The sequence below is a fragment of the Heteronotia binoei genome, chromosome 2, assembly GCF_032191835.1.
Source record: "Heteronotia binoei isolate CCM8104 ecotype False Entrance Well chromosome 2, APGP_CSIRO_Hbin_v1, whole genome shotgun sequence".
Classification (NCBI taxonomy): domain Eukaryota; kingdom Metazoa; phylum Chordata; class Lepidosauria; order Squamata; family Gekkonidae; genus Heteronotia; species Heteronotia binoei.
In genome coordinates, this window is record NC_083224.1 from 184,417,809 (window position 1) to 184,438,537 (window position 20,729).

The 20,729-nt window shown below is 46.3% G+C and overlaps 1 protein-coding gene across 1 annotated transcript in view; it reads right to left on the minus strand.

Moving 5' to 3' along the window:
• Positions 1-20,729, minus strand: part of FBN3 (fibrillin 3) — a 209,496-nt gene that overhangs the window by 94,352 nt on the left and 94,415 nt on the right. The window contains exons 10-11 of the mRNA XM_060232635.1: positions 5,619-5,771; positions 215-412 (exon numbers count right to left, since the gene is read on the minus strand). Coding sequence (XP_060088618.1) covers positions 215-412; positions 5,619-5,771 — 351 coding nt within the window. The remainder of the gene's footprint in view (positions 1-214; positions 413-5,618; positions 5,772-20,729) is intronic.

Consider the following 20,729-nt stretch of genomic DNA (forward strand, 5'->3'; position numbering starts at 1 on the left):
CAGACAAACAGTCCTTTCCTGGGCTTTTCCTTCATTGGCAGACAGCCAAATTCCTCTTCCTAGCTCAGGCAGACAATAGAGAACAGGTAAACATTTTTAGCCCTATAATGACTGGAACGTAGATCACTGGAAAGACCGGTGTGAGAATACAGGTACAGAATTCCAACAAAAGTCACCACTGATGTCTACAGTAAGTAAGAACCATCTCACTTACCAATGCTTGAGCTGCCGGGTCCCATGCCAGGGAGACCAGGGATACCCCCTTGGCCGTTGGCTCCATTGGGCCCGAAGCTTCCGGGGCCACTGATGCCTGGACCGACTCCATTGGGCCCGTAACCTGGGACCGCTGGGAAGGTACCTGGGAAGCCCGGAACCACCGGGAGGCCCTCAATACACAGCCGTCGGTATTCATCTGGAACAAAATAATGTCTTTCAACACTAGTTGGAATGCCAGGAGAGAAAGCAGCTGAGGTGTGAAACACATCAATTCTAATTCTGCACAATCCATTTAACAAGCAGCCTTTTTATATATGGGATAGGGATGAGACAATTTCCTTCTTTACTGGTGCTCTGGAATCCCCCCTCTGCCTTTCTGCTTCCCCCAAGAGTCCAGAAAAACACACAAGTAACACCCAAAATTAACTATGGGATGGGCTTTTTTGTGTGTCAGGAACTCTTTTGCATATTAGGCCACACACCCCTGATGTAGTCAGTACTTCAAGGGCTGACAGCAGGCCCTGTACTAAGAGTCCTGTAAGCTCCAGGAGGATTGGCTACATCAGGGGTGTGTGCAGGAGTTGTTTTGTAGAAAAATAGGTGGTGGAGCTCATCCAGGGATTATTATGCAGCTGCACCTACTATTCAATGGACAAGGAGGTAGAACTCTCAGAAGGAGGAAGTGGAACTCTCAGAAAGGTTCAGGAGCTGTGCTTCTGTGAGCTCCCACTGAATCTGAGACCTGGGTGTGTGGCCTAGTATGCAAAGGAGTTCCTGCTACAAAAAAAGTCCTGGAGGGGAATACACACAGATTTCAGTCTCTCCAAGTCACTTGCATCTTTTCTATTCTATTGCCTAGATCACCGCAGGCAGAATACTAACACCGGATCAGTCAGAACCAGCTCATTCAAGGACGACGGAGGTGGCTGTAATGGCAGAAATGCTTTCTTTTCCGCTACCCCTGCATCAGGCAGATCTCGTCCAGCAAAACTATATTGTGTGGTTGGTGGCCTACCACAGTCTGGGTCTCATGCTCCTGACTCTGATTTGCAAATTAGCAAGGCTTGTTTCTTTGCCAATTAAATCTCTCTCATCCAGCCAGACTGATTTTGCACTAGCCTTTATCCTGTCAAGTTTGCGAGGGGCAGGGAGTAAGCAGAGAACATGCAGCAGTGTTCCACAGATGCCAATGCAGGATCCAGAAAAAAGACCTGCCGTGAGGAGCCCCAAACAGAATGGAGGGAAGCGCTAAATGTGGATCGGTCCCGGACACTAGTTTGGGAGTAGATCTTGGCCCTGGAGGTATCTTGGGTGACCTTTCATCAAAGGTCCATGCAGGGGTGGAATTCTAGTAGGAGCTCCTTTGCATATTAGGCCACGCTCCCTTGATGTAGCCAAACCTCCAAGAGCATATAAGGCTCTTTTTTGTAAGCTCTCGGAGGATTGGCTACATCAGGAGGGTGTGGCCTAATATGAAAAGGAGCTCCTGCTAGAATTCCACCCCTGGGCCCATGGATAACTTCAAGTGGGTTTTCTTGACTGATGTTGACAGAGGGCAACGAAGGCCACTTGCTGCCTTTTGGATCTTTGCCCATCCTGACTATTAAAATTCTGCTGGGAGAAGATGTTAAAACCTTTGGGGGAGACTATTAATCTTTCCCTTTTTGTGAGGGATGTTTCCTTCACAATGAAAAATAGTTTCAGGTGGGCAGTTGTGTGAGTCCATAGTAGAGGAGCAAGATTAAAGTTGAATAGCACCCTAAAGACCAACACAATTTCCCAGGGTACAGAAGCTTTCAAGACTCAATGTTCACTTTGTCAGGTACGGTAGTTGGATACAGGATCAGAAGAAGTGCGTTTAGACTCACCAAAGATTATACCCTGAAAAAACTGTTGGATTTAAAGGTGCTACTAAACTCAAAATTTTATTCACAGCTAAGGAAGCTGTGATTAGACCCCTTCTGAAGAAGTCAGTGAGGGATAATTATCCACTGGAGTCTACTTCAGAGCAAAGTAATTGAGCAGGCTGTGATAGAACCGCTACAGGCATTTCGGGATGAAACGTCTTCCTTTGACCTCAATTCCATCCAGCTTTTGGTCAGAATCAGGGCTTTTTTTTGTAGCAGGAGCTCCGTTGCATATTAGGCCACACATCCCTGATGTAGCCAATCCTCCTGGATCTTACAGTAGGCCCTGTACCAAGAGCCCTGTAAGCTCATGGAGGATTGGCTACATCAGGGGTGTGTGGCCTAATATGCAAAGGAGCTCCTGCTACAATGAAAGCCCTGGTCAGGATTCAGGACCGGAACTGCCCTTGTGGTGTTGGCTAATGATCTTTGCTAATAGTCAGATAAGGGTGATGCATTGCTGCTGATACTATTTGTCAGGGGTGGAATTCTAACAGGAGCTCCTTTGCATATTAGGCCACACACCCCTGATGTAGCCAGTCCTCCAAGAGTTTACAAAAAAGAGCCTTGTAAGCTCTTGGAGGATTGGCTACATCAGGGGTGCGTGGCCTAATATGCAAAGGAGCTCCTGCTAGTATTCCACCCCTGCTATTAGCGATATCAGTAGCACTCGATACAGTCGATCAAGATATTTGGGTGGATTGGCTGCTGTCAGTGTTTGGGATTTCTCTCCAGTAGTTCCTTTTGTTTCTTGTTGGCGGAAAACAAAGAGTTACCAGTGGAGAGGCAGAGTCAGCGTGTTGAGGCTCTCCGTGCGGGGTGCCTCAAGAATCCATTTTGTCCCCAATGCTAGTATCTCAAGGCCATGGTCAAGCAGCTGAAGGTAAACTGAATCTCCATCTTGGCAAGATGGAGGCGATCTTGTCTGGAAAGGCAGAATGTTTGGCTGGTGTTGATGTACCAGTCTTAAACGGGAGTCACGTTTTTTGTAGTACATCAAGTTAAGAAGTTTGGGATGGTGTTCCTGGATCTAGCTTCCCTAAAGAATACGCAGGGCGTTGCTGTTGCCTTCTTTCCATTAGTAAATTTATGAAGATTATCTGGCTATACTAATCAATAATACCATCTCCTCTAGACTGGATTATTGTAACATGCTCAGCATGGGGCTGCCTTTAAAGATGCCTTCAAAGCTTCAGCTAGAACAAAATACAGTAGCAAGGGTCTTCTTTGGGTCTGCTGGTCAGAACACACAATTCTAGCACTGCCTCGGCTGTTTGCTCCTCTCTCTCTCTCGGCTTGGCTTCGCGAACGAAGATTTAAGAAGGGTGCAATAGTCCACGTCTGCTGCAGGCTCGCTGGTGGCTGACAAGACCAATGCGGGAGACAGGCAGGTCCGGCCACAGTGGCTGCAGGGAGAAGTCTGATTTGGGGTTGGTGCTGTAGCAGTGCGATTCTTCCTCAATCTCCTTTTGTCCTCAAGACCAGCTATGCGTGCGTTCTCAAAGGAAGAGACAGCCTGGTGGATGGTGTGCCTCCATGCTTTGCGATCTGAGGCTAGGTCAGACCACTGGTGATGGTTGATGCGACAGGTGCCAAGGGATTTCTTCAAGGAGTCCTTGTACCTCTTCTCCTAGTTTGCTCCTAGTACTCTGGGAACTGTAGTTTTGCACAGGGATTTAGGGGTGCTATTTGCCCTCTTTTGGCAGGAAAGCTCCCGCCGAAGCACCACGATTCCCTACTGATCCTCAAGCGAATGGCGGGAGAAAATGTGTTTGGAAGGGGAAAGTTGATGGTCACTTCTGGGTTTTAGAACATTGACACGCTAGGATTTTACCACTCTCAGTACATTCACAACAACATAGCATTTATTCCCCTTCCAATGGTTTGCATGCCATTGACTTGCTTAATTAAAACACGGTGCTACCGGTACTGTTAGTGATTATAATAGATCCCTTCACGGCAACAGCATATCAGGAACGTCCAATGCAAGGCATGCCAACATTTGGAGCAGGTTGTATTTTTTTTTTAATCTCCATGGATGTGTTGCATGAAGCAAACTACATCTGCAATTTTTAAAAAAGTATAGTCAGAACAGGACCCTCTCACCCCCACATTCCCTGCAGAGACATCCCGTCCTCCTTCTGTTCACCATCTATAGCTCTGTTCATAAATTTACTTTATTTATATCCTGCTTTCATTACAAAGCAGTGTTTTGGGGCTGCAGAGTTAGTGTTGCCAAGTCCAATTCAAGAAACATCTGGGGACTTTGGGGGTGGAGCCAGGAGACTTTGGGGGTGGAACCAGGAGACATTAGGCGTGAAGCCAAGATCAAGGCTGTGACAAGCATAATTGAACTCCAAAGGGAGTTCTGGCCATCACATTTAAAGGGACGGCACACCTTTTCAATTCCTTCCTTCCATAGGAAATAATGAAGGATAGGGGCACCTTCTTTTGGGGCTCATAGAATTAGACCCCCCTGGTCCAATCTTTTTGAAACTTGGGGGGTATTTTGAGGAGAGGCACTAGATGCTGTACTGAAAATTTGGTGCCTCTACCCCCAAAAACAGCCCCCCCAGAGCCCCAGATACCTGTGGATCAATTCTCCATGATTTTCTATGGGAATAAATATCCATAGGGAATAATAGAGTTCCCAGCAGACATTTCCCTCCTCTCCCTCCGCTTTCTGACGACCCTGAAGCGGGGGGAGGGCCTCCAAACCAGGGCATCCCTTGCCCCCACCTGGGGATTGGCAACCCTATGCAGAGTAGGTGTGAACTAGACTGTCTAGGAAGGGGTGTCAAACTCATTTGTTATGAGGGCCGGATCTGACATCAATGAGACCTTGTTGGGCTGGGCCACGTTGGGTTGGGCCAAGCCATGTCAGGCCGAGCCATGTAGATGCTTTCGAGCTCCCCATAGAGATTGGCATAATCCTACAGCGTTGATTATGCCACTTGCGGATTTTAGATGGAAGGAATGTAGATGCATTGACAATGTCCTTGCTCCTTGTTGCACCCCTAAAGTATCCCAAGGATTCCCAGGCATGTGGCTGGCAACCCTGCCAGGGATATTACATGACTTTCTCACCCTTTGACATTTCCCCTGTTCATTGGTATATGCAGAGCGTTTTTTGTAGCAGGAACTCCTTTCCATATTAGGCCACGCACCCCTGAGGTAGCCAATCCTCCAAGAGCTTCCAGTAGGCCCTGTACTAACAGCCCTGTAAGCTCTTGGAGGATTGGCTACATCAGGGGTGCGTGGCCTAATATGCAAAGGAGTTCCTGCTACAAAAAAATGCCCTGCGTAATGATATTTATGTGTTAAATTTTGTGAGGGCATAATGGTTCTGTGTCAAAGGTCGCAAGCTTGATTCTCTAGTTGACAGACATGATAGCTCATACAAGACAAAAGGGGTTCTATGTTTGCAGTGTGAACATGAATCAGAGGTGCCGGGAAGCAGCAAAACGTACCCAGCCTAATCTCCGTTCCACTCACCTGATCCTCTCACGGGGCACATTTCCGGCGTCTGCCCCACAGCCCAGCAACGCCCAGAATCACAGCAGCACTGCATCTTGGTATACTGCCCAGGCAACTCCCCTGCACAACGTCCACCAATCAGTGCTGAGAAACATGTGCCAATCCGTTGGTCTGGAAAAAGAAAGAGGAGGAGAGCTGAGGAGAGGAAGGATGGATGGATCCAGACCTCAGCTTTGAGGAAGGGCCAGGATCGTCCCAGCAGGAGAAATTAGTTCAAGCGACTAACATTCTATGTGGAAAGCAGTGGAAACAGAACACTCTGTTTAAAGAAGTCATAGCTCAGGAACGGCACACATGTTCCGCATACGCTGGGATCACATAGAAATGAGCAGATTCCCTGTTTCATTTCTGAATTGTTTTGGAATTTCCCGCTGCGCCGCCTCTCCACTCCTTCGTAATTTTGGAATTTCTGAAATTAATCCCAGAATCGGTTCACGCACCATTAGGCACAGATTTCCAGTTCTTCCCTTCATTTGCATATTTCTCCTCCTCCGTGTACACATCAGAAGGAATAACATTACAAAGTTATCTTAAGTGCAATGGGATGTATGATCACTTCCAAGAGTTTTGCTGCAAAATGCACATGCCTTCTTTTATTTTTATTACACTGTGCAGAAGAATTTTCAGAGCTGGAACTGGAGCGTGAACGGTTGCTTACTTTCCTCACTTCCTTTGCCTCCCCCCCTCTTTCTTCCACACACATGCTGTCATTGAGGAACTTTGATATACATATGTATGCAGACATGCAGGGGTGGAATTCTAGCAGGAGCTCTTTTGCATATTACGCCACACACCCTTAATGTAGCCAATCCTCCAAGAGCTTACAAGGAGCTTTTTAGTAAGTTCTTGGAGGACTGGCTACATCAGGGGTGTGTGGCCTAATATGCAAAGGAGCTCCTGCTAGAATTCCACCCCTGCAGACATGCATGTTTATTGATGCTCTCCTGCATATTGATAAAACACCACACAAAAAGACATACAGACCTAACCATATGAATCAATCACATCAAGACTGTTCTTTCCATGTTTCACCAATGTGCTTCGGTAATGTAGATGGGAAAAGACCAGGGGTCATTTTGAAGAAAAAGAGGTGCCGAGCTCATCAGCACAACTTATTTACATAACTCATATACCACACACACCCCTGACATAGAATCATAGAGTTGGAAGGGACCTCTAGGGTCATCTAGTCCAACCCCCTGCACAATGCAGGAAACTCACAAACACCTCCCCGCTAAATTCACAGGATCTTCATTGCTGTCAGATGGTCATCTAGCCTCTGTTTAAAAACCTCCAAGGAAGGAGAACCCACCACCTCCCGAGGAAGCCTGTTCCACTGAAGAATTTCTCTAACGGTCAGGAAGTTCTTCCTAATGTTGAGCCAGAAACTCTTTTGATTTAATTTCAACCCATTGGTTCTGGTCCTACCGTCCAAGGCCAAAAAAACTAATTCCACACCATCCTCTATATGACAGCCCTTCAAGTACTTGAAGATGGTGATCATATCACCTCTTAGCCGCCTTCAATCTTTCCTCATAGGACTTGGTCTCCAGACCCCTCACCATCTTTGTTGCCCTCCGCTGGACCCGTTCTAGCTTGTCTATATCCTTCTTAAAATGTGGTGCCCAAAACTGAACACAATACTCCTGGTGAGGTCTTACCAGAGCAGAGTAAAGCGATACCATCACATCACGTGATCTGGACACTATACTTCTGTTGATAAAGCCCAAAATTGCATTTGCCTTTTTAGCCACCGCATCACACTGTTGATTCATGTTCAACGTATGATCCACTAAGACTCCTAGATCCTTTTCGCACATACTATTGCTAAGACAAGTCTCCCCCTTTCTATAACCATGCATTGGATTTTTCCTACCTAAATGTACATCTTTACATTTATCCCCGTTAAAATTCATTTTATTGATTTTAGCCCAGTTTTCCAGCATGTCAAGATCATCCTGTATCCTGTTTCTGTCTTCTTCTGTGTTTGCAACCCCTCCCAATTTAGTATCATCTGCAAATTTAATAAGCATTCCCTCTATTCCTTCATTCAAATCATTGATAAAGATGTTGAATAAAATAGGTCCCAGGACAGATCCTTGAGGCACTCCACTTGTCTCTCCTCTCCAAGAGGATGAGGAACCATTCACAAGCACTCTTTGGGTGTGATCTGTCAACCAGTAACAGATCCACCTAACGGTAACAGGATCCAAACCACATTTTACCAACTTGTCAACAAGGATAGTATGTGGAACCTTATCAAAAGCCTTTCTGAAATCAAGATAAACGATGTCTACAGCATTCCCCTGATCCAGCAAGGTAGTCACTTTCTCAAAAAAAAGAGATCAGGTTAGTCTGACATGACTTGTTCTTGAGAAACCCATGCTGGCTCTTAGTAATCACATCCATTCTTTCTAAATGTTCCAGGACCGACGGTTTTTGTTCTAAAACTTTTCCAGGTATAGACGTCAAGTTGACAGGTCAGTAGTTTCAATTTCAATTTCAATTTCACTTTCTTGCCCTCGCAATGGGCCTACAGTGTCCTTGCTCTTTTTCTTACTTTGAACATAAGAAAATAACCCTTTTTTTGTTGTTTTTAGCATCTTTGGCCAGCCTTAGCTCATACTGAGCTTTAGCTTTCCTAACTTTTTCTCTACAAGCACTGGTGATTTGTTTATATTCATCCTTGGTTATAAGGCCCTCCTTCCAATTCCTAAAGGAGTCTTTTTTATTTCTCAAGTCTTTAGAGAGCTGTTTCTGGAGCCACTTCAGCTTCTTTAGGCTTTTTCCATTTTTTCTTCTCATAGGAATGTCTGTGATTGCACTTTTAGTATTTCGTTTTTAAGAAATTCCCACCCCTCCTGAACCCCCTTCTTCCTAAGTATTTCTGACCATGAAATTGCTGAGCAGACAGGTTAAGAGGGATAAGAGGAAGTACTTCTTCACCCAAAGGGTGATTAACATGTGGAATTCACTGCCACAGGAGGTGGTGGCGGCCACAAGTATAGCCACCTTCAAGAGGGGTTTAGATAAAAATATGGAGCACAGGTCCATCAGTGGCTATTAGCCACAGTGTATGTGTGTATATAACATTTTTTGCCACTGTGTGACACAGAGTGTTGGACTTGATGGGCCGTTGGCCTGATCCAACATGGCTTCTCTTATGTTCTTATGTTCTTACCCAGCATAGTTCTAAGTTTATCAAAGTTTGCCTTTCTGAAGTCCAACCTATAAGTCTGACTACGTATAGCTTTTCCCTTCCCTAAGACTGTAAATTCCAAAATCACATGGTCACTACTGCCCAGGGTGCCCACTATTTCTACTTCTTCAATCAATTCTTCCTTGTTGGTGAGAATCAAATCCAAGATAGCAGATCCCCTTGTTTCTGTCTTCACTTTCTGGAAAAGGAAGTTGTCAGCAAGACAAGTCAGGAATCTATTCGACTTTTCATTTTTAGCAGATTGGACTTCCAACAGATGTCTGGGTAATTGAAATCTCCCATGATCACTGTATCCCTTCTCTTGCAAAACTTTGCAATCTGCTGTAATCACCAGAAGGTGGACTAAATTATATCAGATCAGCATCTACCTGAAAATGTTTCTTGAATTATCATTGTCATAATAAAACCTTACTCCCATCGTACTTTTTAAAATTACTTTCTCCTATACGGCCACAGTGGCATGATGAAGATTTCCATCTGCCTGCTTTAAATGTTTTGGTTATCCCCCCCTTTTTTTTGTGGGGGAAAATATTAGGAAAGTTTGTCAAATCTTAGAGTTCAGCAAAATTCTCACAGTGGGTTTGAACAATGGAGTTCAGAAGGAAGCATTGTGGGGCGGGGGGAGAAAGGAAAAACACAACAAAATTGAGAGATTCTGGAGCTCCTCTCCTGTGAGCTCCTGCCCAAAATGAGGCCTGGAAAAGATATACAAGAACTGAGGGGGTCTGCTGGCACACACACAGTGAACTATACTACATCTTGTGATGGAAAGTGACCCCTAAGGAAGAGACAAACAGAGGTGGTTTGCCATTCCCTGCTTCTGTGTAGCAAATCTGGACTTCACTGATGGTTTCCCATTCAATTACTAGCCAGAACTGACCCTACGCAGCTTCCGTCATCTGACTAGCCTGGGCCATCCACTCCAGGGCATCTAAACATTTTTTTTAAGGAACAAAGAAGGTCCAGTTGCACTTTAGAAAAAAAAAGACCAGGTAATTCAGAATTCCAATCTGCAGAGACGAATCATGGAGAGCAGGAACTTGTTTGCATATTAGGTCACGCTCTATGATGTCACCGGAAGTGACGCCACCCGTTCAGTAGGTGGCTTTCCATGTATTGACACAGAACAGTACAGTGCCAATCAGTCGTGTTTCATGGATGAGACCTCTCACACAGCCCAATGAGAGACCTTGTTTCAACCCCCCCAAACACAGCCAAAGAGTGGTCATGTGGCGGGGCAGGCAGTGGCAGACTCAGCTTCTCCAGGGAGGGGACCCTCATGGGTGGCTCTGCATCGCTCGCTCTCTGTTGGAGGCTGGAGGCGGCAGAGAGGATGGAGCACGTGGCTGCCTAGTACAGGTCTCCGGCAGAGGGAAGGCACTAGGCCAGGGTTGGCCAACGGTAGCTCTCCAGATGTTTTTTGCCTACAACTCCCATCAAGACTGGGATTGATGGGAGTTGTAGGCAAAAAACATCTGGAGAGCTACCGTTGGCCAACCCTGGCCTAGTGCCTTCCCTCTGCCGGAGACTTTTTTTTGAGCCAGAGCCCTGGTCAAGCCAGCCAGAACTGCGTTCCTGTGCGTTCCTGCTCAAAACAGCCCTGAATATCAGCATACTATAATGCCATAGAATCCAACTTTCAAAGTAGCCATTTTCTCCAGGGGAACCGATCTCTGTCATCTAGAGACCAGTTGTAATTCCAGAAGGAGGAGCAGGAGGACGAGGAGAAGAAGAGTTGGATTTATACTCCACTCTTCACTTGGAGTGGCTTACAATATCCTTCCCTTCCTCTCCCCCCAAAGACACCCTGTAAGGTGTATCTAAGAGCTCTGAGATAACTGCTCTTGAGAAAACAGCTCTGCAAGAACTGTGACTGAACCAAGGTCACCCAACAGGTTTGACATGGAGGAGTGGGGAATCATACCCTGTTCTCCAGATTAGAGCCTGCCGCTCTTAACCATGACACCAAAGTGGCCTTCAGGATAGATCAGGAGTCTGACAAACCTAAAAATGGAGTTGAGGGGAATGATGTAAGTCATTTTTGTATCTCTGTTGGGGAGAAAGGTGGGGTATAAATGAATGAAATAAAATAAACAAGCCAGAGCACGTGCAAAAATGCACTGAGAAAGATTCTCTCATTGTAAGCAACTTGGGGAGGGGGGAGTTAAAATGGAAGTTTCCCACTCTCGTGCGATCCTTGAAAAGAAAAAAAAATAAGAAACCAAAGGGGGGGGAATGTGCATTAAAAAACTCTGAGGCCTCTCTGGCATTGTTCTATTCATTTGTCAAGGATGCTGAGGTTTTTTAATTTTGTTTTTTTCTTTTTAATTTGGCCAGCATCAAAAGAGAAGTTTGCCAGGAGGCGGATGAAAAATAATTGCAGTTAATTGTACTGTTTGATGAGGCTTGGTCACCCCCTACCTGATGGAAATGCCGTGCTTCATAATCGCTGTACAATCTCCATTGGAAAAATCTCAGCAATTAAGTTTTTGATTAGGGTTTGTTTCCAGGATGGGTGGAGGGGAAGGGAGACATCAAAGGGAGGGAGACCCTGGGGGGTGTCCCCCAAAGAGCGAATGAAGCAGAGGGTTTTACTCAGACTAATGGTCCTTCTGGACTTGGGGGGCGGAATTCTTTACAATCCCCCCACCCCAATGGTGAGGGACAGAGCCTCTGAATCAGATGGTTTCCAAGATACTTTTTACAGTGCTCTGCCTGCTTGTCAGGCTCAAGGGAAGGCTAGAGGAAAAACTGGTACTGATGGTACCATATTAAAGGGATTTGTGAAAAGGCAGAGAAATCCCTGCATGTAGAAAGCTAGTATATCAGGCTAGGCTAAAAACACTTCTGCCTGAAAGCTTGTTTTCTATATGCAGGTTTATTCTTTACAGCCTGTCAATATTTATCCAGCCTTTCCTCCAAAGATCTCAGTTCGGCACACATGCTTCTCCCCCATTTGATCCTTACAACAACCCTATAAGATAGGTTACAAGCTGAGTGTGTGTGTCGCCCAAGTTGACCTCATGGCAAAGTTAAGATTCGAACTTGGATATCCTAGATCCTAATCCAACTCTCTAACCTCTATGCCACATTTCATCAGCAAGGAGTATCCACAAGCATGCAATTTTCCTCACCTGTGATCCAGGTTAATTATCATTATTGGCAGTAGCAGTAGATAATACTAATAATACACATTATACAGCACTTCTGTTTGCTCAAACGGCTTCATGTAATGAGATCCAGAAGGGTAGCTGTCAGGGTTTTTTTTTTTTGTAGCAGGAACTCTTCTGCATATTAGGCCACACATCCCTGATGTAGCTAATCCACCAAGAGCTTATGAGGCTCTTAATACAGGGCCTACTGTAAGCTCCAGGAGGTTTGCGACATCAGGGGTGTGTGGCCTAATATGCAAAAGAGTTCCTGCTACAAAAAAAGCCCTGGTAGAGTAACAACAAAGCCCTGGGAGAGTAACAACAAAGTCTCAGCTAATTAGCACTCCATGAATAAGAAGGATACATTTACACATCTGTATCCAATTTTGACCTATTTATTTGCTTCACTGTTGTTCCGCAGAATTAAATCCAAACAATGATGACCTTACAAACCTAGCTTGTTATTCCTGTTTGCATCTGTTAAAACATCTTCATTATGTAAGCCGCCCTGAGCATGTTTGTGGGATAGGGTGGGATATAAATCCAAAAATTAAATTAAATTAAATGTTGTATGCTAATTTGCTGTTCAGCCTCTGCCTTATACTTAAGGAGTATGGAATGGTAAATTCCACTTCATTGTACTTGAGAACTCATACCCAGAATTAAACTTTGTTGGTCTTAAAGGCATATCTGAACTCAAACTTTGTTCTACTGCTTCATGTAAGTTATCCTATTGCAACCATTGCAAAAACCCTATAAAGTACAGTGGCACAGCTCTCCTCATATTTCAGATCTGGGAAATATGACTGAGAAGCGGGCCTCAGGTTCAGCAGGAGCTCACAGGAGTGCAGCTCTTGAACCTTTGTAACAGTTCCCCCTCTTCCTCTGCACCTATCTTGTCCATTGAATAGTAGGTGCAGCTGCATAACAATCCTCGGATTAGGAGAGCGGGCAGCAACACCCCCAGCAGCCCTCATTAACCCCTGAAGAAGCCTATGCCACCCTGTCTCCACTTCTTATGTGATTTTGGGTGGTGGCCTTTTGACTGGGGGGAGGCGGCAGCCCAGGAGAGCCCCAGGCGAGCAAGGTCTGTTTTGGCTGGCCTGGATCTCTAGCAAAGCCCAAGCAGGCCTCGCTCACCCAGGGCTCTCCTTTCTTGCATCGGGTTGCTTTTGGCTGGGGGGTGGGATATACTAATGAGAGCTCTGCCACCTATTTTTATACAAAACGACCCCTGCTGAGAAGGGACAGTTACCGCAAGGCAGACATGAGATCCAAATAGGATTGCCAACCTCCAGTTGGGGCCTGGAGATTTCCCAGAATTACAACTGATCTCCAGACTACCAAGATCCGTTCCCTTGGAGAAAACAGCTATATTGGAGAGTGAACTGCATGGCATTACCCCACAGGTCCTCAGCCTTTTCGAATCTGTGGGCCCCTTTGGAATTCTAGTGTGGCTTGGTGGGCTCAGCCACAAAGGTCTGCTGCAGCGAGTGGAACTAGCCCCCAAACAGCGGCCACAGCTTACCTTCAGTCACATAGCGAAGATCCTTGTGTTGTGGAGGCAGCGATATTTTTTAAAAATTCACACAGCCAATCAAAAGGCCAATGGCCAACCAGAAGCCATGCTGGGCAAAAGCCCCATCTGGTTCTGCCCACATTTTGAACACACTTGGGGGATGTCGGCAGGTGCCATGATGCCCAAGGGCACAGCGTTGGGGATCCCCAGGGCTTTTTTTTATAGCAGGAACTCCTTTGCATATTAGGCCACCCCCCACCCCCCGATGTAGCCAATCCTCCTGAAGCTTACAGTAGACCCTGTACTAAGAGCCCTGCAAGCTCTTGGAGGATTGGCTACATCAGAGGGTGTGGCCTGATGCAAAATAATTCCTGCTACAAAAAAAGTCCTGGGGATCCCTGCATAATACCTGCTGAGGTCCCTCCCCCTCTAAGCCCAGCTTTCCCAAAGCTCTACACCCTAACCTTCAGGAATTTTCCAACCCAGACTTGGCATTTTCTAAGGTTGCCAACCATTTTCCCCTGGCTGTGCTCCCGTGACATGCAACAATTAAGCAGGGGGTTATGTCCCCTGCTCCCAGCCCGTCATTTTTGGAAGGGAAAGCTAAATTTGTGTATGTGTGGCTACAATTGCAGCTCTAGCAAGGCGAGGGGGAGAGAAGTAGGGTTGCTAGTCACCATGTGGGGGATCCTCCAATTTTGCAGGCTGGGAAGCCCAGCCCCCGACAGCAACCACCAGTGGACACCACTCTACCTCCCCTCCTGCAAGATTTAAAGGGCTCTCCAGCTGATTGGTGGGAGCATGTGGCCCACCGATCAGCTGGAGGGCCCTTTAAATCTTGCAGGAATTGAGAAGTGTGTCCACCAGTCACATGCTGCTTGGAGTTTAGGTGTGGGCAGCTCCCTTCAAATGGAGTTTTAGAGGTGGGTCTGGACACCATGCACGTCTAAATTCCAAGCACTGACTTCCAAGCACTAAATTCCAAGCATTGAGGTGTTTGTGTCGTGAGCGGCGCTTGCTTGCAAAACATCATTTGAAGGGCACCTTCCCTTAAAATAGTGTTTTGCAAGCAGGCACAACTGGTGCCACACAAGCCTGAATGCCAAGTGGTGAATTTGCCGCTTGGAATTTAGGCACGCATGACACCCGGCCTCACTTGCAAAACACCATTTGAAGGGAACCATCTCTTTAAATGGTGCTTTGCCAGTGGGCGCTGCTGGCAGCTTCCAAGAGGCTGCATCCTCAACATGATTAAATAACTTCTGTGTGATGTCATCACAGCAGGGATGTCCCCGCCCCCTCCATGAATGTCCCCCAACCCCCGTGTCAGTGACAAGGACAGACCTATCAACCTTAGAGAGAAATTAGCAATGCAGTTTCAAGGGCTGGGAGAAATATATCCAGATTTAGGCAGGGGGATGCTGAACTACCAAACCTCGTAGAACCCTCACCATTTTGGATGCTGCAAGAAGAAGAAGACCATAGATTTATACCCTGCCCTTCTCTCTGAATCAGAGTCTCAGAGTGGCTTACAAGCTCCTTTATCTTCTTCTCCCACAACAGACACCCTGTGAGGTAGGTGGGGCTGAGAGCTCTCCCAGAAGCTGCCCTTTCAAGGACAAAGTCTCAAAGCAGCCTACAATCTCCTTTACCTTCCTTTCCCACAACAGACACCCTGTGAGGTGGGTGGGGCTGAGAGAGATCTCCCAGAAGCTGCCCTTCCAAGGATAACTCCTGTGAGAGCTGTGACTGACACAAGGCCATTCCAGCAGCTGCAAGTGGAGAAATGGGGAATCAAACCTGGTTCTCCCAGACAAGAGTCAACACACTTAACCACTACACCAAACTGTCTTCTTGGGAGAGCCCTCCCTGTACCCCATAACCTTCTCTCCCACTCCTCCACATGACTGCGTGCCTTTATGCAACCAGGAGAAGCATGCACGGGCTCTCATTAACTCTGACATTTGAAGTTTTGATTAAACTCAGGCGCCCCCCCCTCCACCCCTTCCCCGAAATTCCTCCCTGTCGTTTGTTGATCCTTTTTGCAAAATTAAGGTCAGAGACCCTTGAAGCGACAGTGGGGAGCAGAAAGGCCTCTTTGAGCCCGTCCCCTTGGCCTCCCGGCTGAACTTTCATGGCAGGTAACGGGCGCAGAGTGGGGAGGGCTGGAAGCGAGATTTCTCCCTCCTTCCCAAGTCTTTGGCTACTTTCCCACAATCAAGATCCCTGCAGACACAGCCCAAGGTTAGCAACGCACATTCCGATTTATTTTTAAGCACCCAAAGGGGAAAAGGTGGGAGGGAGAATTTCTGAATAAATCTAACTTTTCGTACAGATTTGTTCTTGGGATATGCAGAATCATTCACTTCAGGATGGGGCACTTCTTGCCCATGTTATTATTTTATTTATTTAACATTTTTTTTATATTGATTTATATCCCATCCTTCACTCTGAATCTCAGAGTCTCAGAGCAGTCACAATCTCCTTTACCTTCCCCCTCCCCACAACAGACATCCTGTGAGGTAGGCAGGGATGAGAGAGCTCTCTCAGAAGCTGCCCTTTCAAGGACAACTCCTGTAATAGCTATGGCTGACCCAAGGCCATTCCAGCAGGTGCAAGTGGAGGAGTGGGTAGTCAAACCCGGTTTTCCCAGATAAGAGTCCGTGCACTTAACCACTACACCAAACATCTTTAAAAGGCAAGTAGCCACCCTTGCTGCTGTACTGGGTAACGGGGTTGGCAATTATGACTGCTAACAAATACATCAAAAGGCATCTGAATGGCGCAATGCAGTTAGCAGCTCCAGTCAAATTTAGATTTCCAATATGGAGTCTGTTGAGGGTTCTACAGGCTCTAACCAAACTTCCTTTCAAACTATTGAACTCAGTAGAGTTGTCGAACCATTGAACTCAGTAGAGTTGTCGAAACATTGAACTCAGTAGAGTTGCCGAACCATTGAACTCTGTAGAGTTGAGACTTTTGTCACGGGAAGTGGTTTTTCTTGCTGCCATTGCATTGCAAGAAGAGGCTCAGAGGTGGGACTTCCATCAGTAAGGAAAGAGCTAGATACCTTCTACAAGGTTCCAATGTTTAAGTCACAAGTTTCTCCTTATGACCACATTTATTTGTTGCCTGGGCTCTGGTGCAAAACTGAATGACACCTTGAGAAGCATCTGACACAAAGTGGGCTGCTTGCTCAATCTTTAGAGGAGACCTCTTACGCATCATTGGATCCAGTTCTGGGTATTGTCTGCCTGTCCAAACTACTATCACCCACTTTGAAAGAACAGCTGATGCTCTAATCGCCACAAACGATGCTTCATGTGATCTTTTTTGGAGCATGGTTTCATTCTTTCTGTCCACATGACCCTTCAAGACGTTGTCTCCATCTTCAGATAGCACAGAACCAGAATGTAAGGTGACCACAGGAGTCTCAATCAATGGCAGGGGTCACTTTGTAGACAAATAGGTGGTGGAGCTCATCCAGGGATTGTTATGCAGCTGCACCTACTATTCAATGGACAAGGTGGGGAGGAGGAGGGAGAACCATCAGAAAGGTTCAGGAGCTGTGCTCCTGTGAGCTCCTGCTGAATCTGAGGCCTGATCAATGGTACTTTTAAGTCTTCCATTTGTCCATTTAAGTCTTTCATTTGGCAAAGCATAAAATTTCTTGGCAACTGTATTCAGAGAAGTGCCGTTGCCAGGGACTGACCACTTTGATCACAAAACATTGTCAAAAACTTGGGGGAAAGGCAGACTGCCAAACATCTCGTTGGTTTCTTGAACTCCCTAGTGTCCAAACTGGAAGAAGCTGAAGAAGCTGGCTTTTCAACTGTCTTTAGGGAGCAGTACAGACTAGTGACGACTTTCTTGAGAAGTCTTTAGAAATGCTCTGGCTGACACAGTCTGGAAAAACTGTCCTTAGCATCAGACTCCTCCCCAACCATTCTCCATCTTCTTTGTCTGATGTAATCACAATTGATGTGTTGACAGAATGGATCTCTTCAATTTCTGAGTCAGGGTCTGAAGGCTGACCATTTCCTCTGAGCTGTTCCTGGGCATTCGTTGGTGGGGACAAGCTGATGGGGACCAGCTGAGAGTGGCGCATCCCCACCTTCCCCTAACCTTTTACAAGATTTTTTTCTGAAACAATGCTCTTATAAAACATTATTGGGAAGGAGAAGAAGAGGAGGAGGAGACGACTGGATTTATACCTAGCCCTTCACTACCCAAAGGAGTCTCAGAGTGGCTTACAATCTCCTTTCCCTCCCCTCAACAGACACTCTGTGAGGTAGATGGAGCTGAGAGAGCTGTGACAGAAACTGCTCTTGAGAGGAACAGCTCTGTGAGAACTTGTGACTGACTCAATTACATCAGTAGGTGTATGTGGAGGAGTGGGAAATCAAACCCAGTTCTCCCAGATAAGAGTCTGTACACTTAACCACTACACCAAAGGAAGAGGAGGATGACCCAGGAGTGGAGGAGGGAGAGGAATTCTGTGCCATTGTTTAGGCTTTCCCCATCCCTTAGATGCCTCAGATCTCCTTTTACCTGATCTTTCCTCAGAGGATTCCATTGCCCCCCTATTTCTGGCTGTCAGGTGGTCTTTGAGAGACATGGAGGCTGTGAGGGGGGGACCCATACTGGCCTCCAGGCCTGTGAGATACAGTCTGCCAGTGGCTGCCCAAAAATAAGGGGGAGGGGAATGGCACACCCAGCGTATTTGATGTTCCAACTGCCACAACTAAGCCTGTAGAGGCAGATAGGGCCTACAGAAAAGGGAAACATGAAAAAAAAAACCCCAGCCTGGGGTCCCAGCCTGGCAAGGGACCTCATAGAATCATAAGAGTTGGAAGGGACCTCTAGGGTTATCTAGTCCAACCCCCTGCACAATGAAGGAAACTCACAAATACCTCCCCCTAAATTCACAGGATCTTCATTGCTGTCAGATGGCCATCTAGCCTCTGTTTAAAAACTTCCGAGGAAGGAGAGCCCACCACCTCCCGAGGAAGCCTGTTCCACTGAGGAACCACTCTAACGGTCAGGAAGTGATTCCTACTGTTGAGCTGGAAAATCTTCTGATTTAATTTCAACCCATGGGTTCTGGTCTGACCTTCTGGGGCCACAGAAAACAATTCCACACCATCCTCTATGTGACAGCTCTTCAAGTATTTCCAATAAGACCATGAAGGCCTGGAGTAGGGATAGTCTCACCACCCGTGAAACTCTGGCCACTGGCTGTCACTGATTCCCTGATGGGCCCAGTAGTCTCCTTTTCAGCGTGGCAACACTCTTCCATGGCTGCCTCAAGCTATCCTGACCCTTCTTGGTTGGGTTGAAGTGAGGATTGATCTGTGGGAATCAGGGGGAAGTCGGAAGTCTCGGTCCTTCCTCATCTCCCCACCAACTTAGTAGGAAGAGACGTCGGTTTTGCCTGGCCCTCCCCTTTGTCTGAAGCCTCGGATGGGGACGGCTTCACCGTTAATATTTTCTCTTCATAGATAAAATTGTTTCTCTTCAACCTTTTCTCTTCATAAGTCCAGAGCCCAGAACCCTTTTGGAAAAGTTGTCCTCTGTTCTTGCTGGGATCTGTCTGACTCAGGGGGTAAAACTGCAGGGCTTTTTTTGTAGCGGGAACTCCTTTGCATATTAGGCCACACACCCCTGAGGTAGCCAATCCTCCAAGAGCTTACAGGGCTCTTAGTACAGAGCTTACTGTAAGCTCCAGGAGGATTGGCTACATCAGGGAGGTGTGGCCTAATATGCTATGGAGTTCCTGCTACAAAAAAAGCCCTGGGTAAAAGCATCCCCTTTTTAAATAACAAACAAACAGCTAAGCAGAGCTAAGCTCTGGTGTCCTGCTGGAGGGGCAGAGCTATTCAAACTGGAAGGGCACCCTTGCTCTGTCCTGGAAATGCACAGAAAACATTGCATAGCCCTGCTTGGTGCGAGAGGAGGCTTGACCAGGGCGCTTTTTTTTTTGTAGCAGAAACTCCTTTGCATATTAGGCCACACCTCCCTGATGTAGCCAATCCTCCAAGAGCTTACAGGACTCTTAGTACAGGGCGTGCTGTAAGCTCTTGGAGGATTGGCTACCTCAGGGGTGTGTGGTCTAATATGCAAAGGAGTTCCTGCCACCAAAAAAGTCCGGGGCGTGACCTAAGCTGTTTGGATGATTTCCCCCACTGAAGGAGAACCACCTTTTTCTCAAGCACAACTGAATTAATTTCCTATTTGGGCCTATTATGCATGGGTGATTGTCCTGCGTTCACCATGCATATCCATTGGATTTTCTTTGTCATTCTGCATTGCTATTCTTTCCATCAGTGCTCAGTTCACTTTCTGGTCACTGTTTCCATGGGTTTTCTGAGAGTTCTTTTGTGCCAGTTTCCCTCTTGTTTCACTTCCAAGCTGAAAGTAATTCAAAAGCTTACAATTTCCCTCAGATATCTCCTCCCTGCCCTTTTGCCATCCTTTGAAGGCCACCCCCTGCCCACATTGAGGTTGTTCTACCCACAACATCCCCTTATCAATGTACAAGATTCATTTTGGGGAGGCGGGGCAGTGGGAACCTAATTCATCCATACAAGCTCCATTTTTTCACTTTTTTTTTTTTAAATTACAAGTAGCATGACGGGGTTTTTTTTAACAAGCAGCATGAGTCTAGCGATATAAGACTGCTGCTTGTCTCAGATCACTAGATTTAAAAAAAAATAAAATAAAACAATGGGGGTTTTAAAAGCAGATGCACAAGGTTAAGTTCCCTGCTAGTATTGAATTTAAAGGGGGATTGGAGAGGAGGCGAACGGCACCATCCCCAGTGCATAAAGGAAAAAAAAGATTTTAGTGCTGTATGCAAACAAACTAAAGGGGGGTTGTCAGCACAGCATTAAATCGACATGAGATGTAAAGACAGAGAGACACTAGGATGTGAGAGACACTGGAATGGGAAGCCTAAAGCTTTGAAAACATTTTTCCCTTTCATACTTTAGTGAACAAAGTCAGGAGGTGTGTGGGGGAGGACCATTTTGGCAGTCTCCGGAACATTAAAATGGCAATTGAGCCACATGAACCTTCTGCAAACCACTGAACTTAAGAATCACTTGGGATTGATGCATTTGGAGGAAGAGTGCAATCCACACAGGACAGGATCTAAAAAAAAAAAATGCCAAGATCAT